The following is a 6,929-nucleotide window of genomic DNA, read 5'->3' on the forward strand; positions in this document are numbered from 1 at the left end:
GCTCCCTTTCACCAAGACTTGCCAAACTTCACTTCCAGCTGGCTGGCCATGAGCACGTCCTCCTGAGCCATGTCTTTGGTTTTGCAGGCAAAGTTCTCCTCTCTTGCTTCTTAGAAGTGCTGATGGTGGTGGGGCAGTGCCAGGACATGTCCGTTAGTCCTTCTGAGATCTTTCGGGTGCTGTCCTGAGTATTTCTTCACAGTTCTCCTCCTAACAACCTCTTCTTCTCTCATTTAATTTCTACAGGCGAGTTTATACCGAGGTGGCTACAGCCGATTTGCCCCCTACTGAAGTGACGTGAGCCCCCTGCAAGTGGGACAGCCCCCCCAGTTCATGAGGCCTGGCTATTGCAATATTTACTAGTAGAGGAACTCTATAGCAAGACGAGGAGGAAAAACAAAAAAAAAAACAAAAGAGAAAATACTTTTTTATACCTCACTATGTTCTTTGAATATGTATTTTTTTTTCCTTTAAATTTCTGCCTTTAATTCTTTTGTTCCAAAGATTGTGCATTTTTTTTTGGTTTTTTTTTGTTTTTGTTTTTGGGGTTTTTTTAACTGTGGTAAAAATAATGCATTTCCGTGTCTGTATGTTGGTGCATAGCTTATCCTACCAATCACGGAAAAGGCAATTAGCGATAAGGAAAGCTGTTAGAAACTGGTATGATGCAATTAATCAGGAACACGCAGACAGAGTTACTTCCCTGGGTCTGGTGCTTGGTGCCTGTGAGACAGGAGGACGTGAGGGAGAAGTCTCCACCTGCTGTGTTTCTGGTCTGCAGAAAGAAGCACTCTTTGGCTGTGGCTGGGACCTAAATGCTGGTGGGAAATAGTCATTTACATTTGGAAATGGGGGAAATGCAGAGACTTTCCTCGTTTTTATCACCATCTGACGCGCACAGGTTGGGACAGTTTCAGCAGTGTCAGGATTTTAGACTTGGCAAGAGAAGATTTCCTCAACCTGCCCAAAGACTTTGGCTGTTATCTGCTGTATAGGGGACAAGACTTTGAAAGGAGTTTTTGATGAGGATGATCCTTCTCCCCTACACACAACTTACTCTAGCTGATTGTTGTCCATTGCTGGTGGCTGTAATTATATTAGTTTTCCTTCCTCCTTTTCAAGATCTTTCTCCCTTGCTGTCCCTTTCCTCCCCTTCTTTCCTTGAGGAGTGGCAGATGCAATGCAGCATCACACAGAGTACCTCTGTTGCGGACAGCAAGCGGCTAAACTTGCGGAGGTGAAGCGCACGCAGCCTGGCAGAGGAAGAAGGCTGGCAGAAGAACCTGCATCCGTGCCGTGATCGGGCGCTCCGAGGTCCAGCGTGCGAGGTCTCCTCCTGTTCGTCCTGAGCTGCTTAGGCGCTTCTCCAAGTAACCTGTTTCAAATAACATGAGTGAGGAAAAAACAAGTCATGTATAAGCTGCTTGAGGCAAGGGGCAAGCAATGTGGGTTTGTGTGGGGGAAGAGGGTCTTTGATATCTAAACGTGATCCTGAAGTAGTTTTGTTTCTGTCAGGAGTTTAAGGGCAGGCAGAAGCAGTTTGTGCAAGCTCTGAATTCATAGGAACTTCCCACCACAAGCTATTTCAGGCCCTTACGTAGTTGTGCTGGAGCCCCTGGGTCTGTTTTGCCCAGCCTCTCATAGAAAGTTGTGCACCTGGTCCACTGAGTCCATATAGACACTACATATTAGAAGATCTGGAAGCAGAGAGACTAGTTAGGGGAGGGCTCCATGACTCCCAAGACCATCTCCCTCCCGCTCTCGCGTACAGTGATTTCGCTGTGTTTCAAAGTTAGCTTTTTTAGATGACTGCGTGAGCTGTGCCGTGATGGGGAGTTGCTCTTCTCCAGACCTCCCCTGCTCAGCTGCTGGCTCCTAGAGTGCTCCCAGTAACCCCAGTGATCAGAGGCAGGGTCTCTAACCACATGGTAGAGAAATGCAGAAGTGCGGTTTTACAAGGCTGCCTCAACTCCCTCGATCGGTACTGGGGTGAGCTCACCACCCCCAGAAGGGCTGCTCGGAGCGTGGGTTTGTTGGTGGAGCCTCTCCAGCTCCTGTCGTATACCTGCTTCTCCATCCACCGCTGATACCAGAATAGGAAACCTCCTGCATTTTAACACTAAGCAATGTCAACAAGCAGAGCTCCCGGGGAGGTGTCCTGGCCCAGCCACACACAACCACGCTTTTTTTTCTTTTGCTCTTCCCCAGGGATACACATAGTCTCTCTGTGTGCAGCAGAGAGGAGGCACCTCAAATGGGAAGGATGGGGAAGCCATTAGTTAAGCTAGAGACCCTGAAGCTATTGATTCTCTGGAGGAATAGCTAGATAAAGGGGACACCAAACTGCCAGCCTGTTGGCCACCTGTTTTTTTTTTTTCTTTCTGGTTTTGTTGTTGGTTTTTAACTTTTTTTTTTTCCAAGCCAAAGTTTGGTTTGTTGCTGTTATGACAATTTTTTTGTTGTTTGTATATAAATATTTTAGTTAGCTTGAAAATGGGGAGGGGGGAACAGGGTGTTGGGGCTTTCACAAAATCTAGGAAATGAGGGGGACTTGGGGTGTTTGGGGAGCTTTTACTGCCTGAGTTGGTAGGGGAGGGGAGGACTTGGGGTAGAAATAGTCGTATTCAAGGGGAGCCATTTCCACCGCAGGGCAGCCCAGAGGACTTCTGGAGCTGAGATGCAGCAAAAGCTTCTACCAGACTTGCTCTACCCACCTGTGGGCAGAGGGGCTGAGCGCGGCCGTCCCTTCCCTTTGCCCGCAGGCAGTTCCCCGTGCAGCGGGTCTGCAGGCTGCGAGCCGGAGGAGCGCAGCTCGCGGAGCCCGCCGGGAGCTGCTGCTCGCCCCTCTGCCCCTTTCCTACCTTTCAGTTCAGCTGGTTCTGACTGCAGCTCCTTGAAAAAGCTGGGTTCTCCTTCCCCGAGTGCCCTCCCCTGCCCTGGCAGTGCTGCCTGCAATCCCCCCCCTCAGCCACTTGGCCTCTCTGGGAATAGGCCAGCCCCATTTCTGCCTCCGAGCAGAAGTCTATGCATGGCAGCTTCAGCCCGCCCGAGTTACATTAGGAATGTGAGGGGTTTAGTGCAGAAGCGCCCAACCTTTGCGGGGCCGTGGGTCCCCTGCTCTACGATCTCCAAGTAATACCTGCTCTAGAGCATTCAGCCCGATTCCTCCTGTATCCGAGTCTGGACTGCTCCGGTCGCTCCCTGCCAGGCTCCTCCAGTGCATTAAGCAGTCGGTGTCTCCTCGACTCCGTAGTTCGTGCTGCAGGATCCCTGCCGAAGCAGCTCGTGAGCTGCAGACGGGATGCCGGGACTTTTGCGTGGCCGGGGGCTGGAGGTAGCTCACTGGTTCCAGGTCTCCGGAGCACCAGACCTCCCAAAAACTTGCACGCCAGCTGGAATTTTGCAGCGAGGTTTCTCGAGTGAGTGTTGTGCCGTGGTGGGAGAGCTCTTCAGCCTTCCTTCCCTCTTGGCAAACAACAGCTCTGGTTTCACTCAAACGTGTTACAAACTGGCTTAAGGTGCATTCAGAGTAGCCACGCCGTGGCTATATCCATCTTCTGAAGAAGTGAGGACAAAGCCTATATCTCCCTATGCAAAATGAATTACACTTAATGAATTAAACTGGGCCCTGGCTTATTTGACCGATGGCAGCTAGTGCTTGTCCCCGAGACGGGTCTGCAGTCCCAGGTCCCTCACAAAGCAGAATTTGGCTTTCCGAGGGAAACCGCACAGGCAGCCTGGCAAATAGCTTGCTGTTTGTCACCTTCTAGGCTGGTGGCATCCGGGATTCCTCTTGATGTAGAGGAAAAGATGTTTAAGTGTTGCTGTTTGTACTGTCTTGCAATACATCTGGCCAGCATGTGATATTATACTGATAAAATTTTGGATTGAAGAGTTGATTTATTTAATGTGCTGGTCTGTCTTTCCTTATGGGTACAGTTGTGCTGGTACAAAGATGACTTCTACTGGTATGGCCTATTCTCTACTGGGAATAAGTTATATTGATGCCCAGCACGTCAAGAAACTGTTGTTCCTGTCCCTGTGCTAGGGAGGCTGCACTGTTGCAGGTGGGTTAGCTTTTCTAAGAAAAGCCATGATGGGACCCGGAGGCAACGGGGAGCTCGGTATGAGCCTGTTATAGCCAGCTTTTCCCAGGTTAAGCAGTTCTGTGGATCGTGCGTCATGAGTTCTGATAGACAAAGCCATGTTTTAAAATAGCTGTGGCTTGGTTGTTTCAGTGCCCGAGAGAGCGGACTTGCCCAGTGAGAAAGAGCCCTAGCTCAGGAGTCCGAGACGTGTGTTTTGGGCTGGGCTCTCTCGGTGATCCTCGAGGGTCGGCGTGGAGCGGTCGTGTCGCTGCTCTAGACTTCGCTTCCCCGTCCCTAAAGTGAAGTGAGAGTATATCCCCTGTTCTCACCCGTTCCGAGATGTGTGGATGTTGAAGGAGGAGGGTTATCTGAATAGCTGGCTCGAGTGCTAGTCGTGAAACGGTTCGTGAAACCATTTCCTTGCCTGAAAAAGAGACGCTGCCTGCTGGGGTTTTAATTCCAGCACCCAGAGCTTCGGCAGCGGGGAATACAAAGCGGAGCCTCCCAGTTCCCACCCATGTTTTTCCCCAACCCGTCCCTATCTGTATCTTCCCATCCCGGCCCTGAAGGAGGAGGCGAGCGGAGGACAGGTTTGGGGAGCACCTAGGAATTGAATAAAGGGAAACCCAAACGACAGCTCTGGGGAGCGCTTTTGCTGAGTCTGGCTCTAAAGGGAAAGCACACGGGCAGCAGGGGGCTGCCGGTGACCCTCCAGCCTGGCAGGGGCAGGGGAATGCTGTCCTTGGTGCAGAGGGGTGATTTTTTTAAAAGTGTGTTACCTGTTTGCACTGTTTTAAAATAGGAGTGGGGGGGGGGGGAACAAAAACAAAACCAACCTAGTGAACAAGATGAACATCCAATGTAAACTTCTTTGTGTTTTTATTTTGTCATGCTCTTGGAAAATGTCAAACATTTTGTAGTATACACCAGTGAGACTTGATTCTTTGTTGCATAAAACACTATTTTTGGTGATGTTAATGTCTGAAAAGCCCCTTCTCCCCATCCCCACCTTACTGATTGCCCTCTCCGCCCTCCAACCCCGGTAAACTTCTCTTCTACAATGAAAACTCCAGTCAACAAGGCAAGCAGGAGTCTGATAGCCAGAGCGTGAAATGGGGCCCTTTCCAAGCAGGCTCTGGGGTTCTCCCCGGCGCGCTTTGCTCTAGCCAGGAGTTGGCAGGATAGCCCCCGTCCCTCTGCGGCGATGGCAACCTAAACGGGATTTGGGATGTCCCAATTCCCGTCTCCGTTGCCACTGCTAACCCTGGAAGGCAACTTCTTGCTGGTGGTTGAAAGCGCCGGCAGCGGTTGTCCTCTCTGGGCGGTGGGCTGGGGCGGGAGACCAGCTTCCCACGCTGCCTCTTGACTCGGGGTATAGAGCAAGAACGCATCAGCCAGAGATCTTGCCTGATTTTGCCAGGAGATTGCTGGTGTCTAAAGCCGTCCACCTGAATAGTCATTTGGCTGGCAGTCAGCAAAATGCCGGTTAATCTTAGGAATGGTTTTTCTTTTTTATTAATTTTTTCTTTTTTTTTTTCTTTTTTTTTGGTTCTGAAGTGGGTCAATAAATCTCTTGCCAGATTCCCAGTTCTCTGCTGGTGGAGGGGCTTGTTGCTTCCCCAAAGGAGTGAATTCCTTACAGAAATCAGGCCTCCCACATTAGTAGTCTCAGTTTTGGTCATGTTTGGTTTTTTTGTTCTTTTTTTTTCTGTTCACAGTATTTTGTGTGTGCGCGTGTTGTAGTTTTGGCAGCTTGATTTGGCTGCGTTATCAAGTGACGAAATAATCCTCTTTTACCCCAGGGGATATGATTTGGTTTTGGTTTTTTTTTTTCTTTTTTTCCTTTTTTGTTTTTTTTTGTTTGTTTGTTTTTTTAATATGTATATGATAAATCCTGCTTGTAAATAGCTGGAGCTAAAACCTGGGGCTGATAGCAAATGAGAGCCAGGGCTGTAGAGCGATACGGAGCTGGTGGAGTATTTTACTGACCTCACAGGCTGATCTACTTGAGACTTGGAGATTTTCAGTGCGAGGCTGAGATGCCGCAGCACCTCCAACGGCAGCGACGGACTTGCCCCTTCACGCGGTCTCCCCAGCACCTCCCATTGCCAGGTACCGCCGGGGAACAGGACGCGTCCCCAGTGGGATGCGTTCCCTTCCCCTGGATCATTTCCTAGGACGCCCGAGCCGCTTGCCCAGGGTCCCATTTCCCTGCTGACTCTGGAGAAGCAGTATCTGCATCCCAGGGCTTTGTGACAGCCTCTAACTTCCCGCCCTCCCTCGTTAAGTATCATATTGTATAGTAGCTTTCAGACCATACAGTATTCATTGGGTTATTCCTATTATTATCAAGTAGCTGGAATTGTGAAGGTCGGAGTAGTTAGATCTTTAGCTTTTATTCCTTTTTTTTGTATTACTATCCATGTGTATAAATTATTGATCATGTTGCTGGCTTTTATAAACTCTAAGCAAGGGGGGAACCCTTCCTAACCCTTTGCAAATGGTAATGAAGCACTGTTTTTAAATAAAAGAGAGAAACACCAGTCTGCTGGCTCCTGTGTGTTTGTTTTTCAGTGCATCTGGATGAATTTTGCTGGTGCATCTGCCTGGCAGGTAAAAATGCAAAGAAGGGAACCTGGTTCGAAGAATGAGCTGGGAGATGGGATCTTCTTAACGGCGACAAAGGGCAAAGCCTTGGCAAGTCACGCTGGCGAAATCCCAGCCCTGTCTGTTCATAACGCCGAGCTCGCCGTAACCCCACGCCTTTCCCTGCCATTCTTCCCCATTGCCGCTTATTAGCAGGAAAGGGCCGTTTGTTTGGTATTCGATAAGGAGCCTTTT

The 6,929-nt window shown here is 49.6% G+C and overlaps 1 protein-coding gene across 12 annotated transcripts in view; it reads left to right on the forward strand.

Moving 5' to 3' along the window:
• Positions 1-6,631, forward strand: part of RBFOX2 (RNA binding fox-1 homolog 2) — a 177,346-nt gene extending 170,715 nt beyond the window's left edge. For 11 of the 12 annotated variants that reach the window (XM_069807337.1, XM_069807336.1, XM_069807339.1 and 8 more), the window contains one exon: positions 247-6,631. In XM_069807337.1, the coding sequence (XP_069663438.1) occupies positions 247-291 (45 nt within the window). In that variant the 3' untranslated portion in view covers positions 292-6,631. The remainder of the gene's footprint in view (positions 1-246) is intronic. The other variant, XR_011328820.1, reaches the window with a different exon arrangement.
• Positions 6,632-6,929: the final 298 nt, after the last annotated feature.

Source organism: Haliaeetus albicilla, chromosome 19 (assembly GCF_947461875.1).
Source record: "Haliaeetus albicilla chromosome 19, bHalAlb1.1, whole genome shotgun sequence".
Lineage (NCBI taxonomy): Eukaryota > Metazoa > Chordata > Aves > Accipitriformes > Accipitridae > Haliaeetus > Haliaeetus albicilla.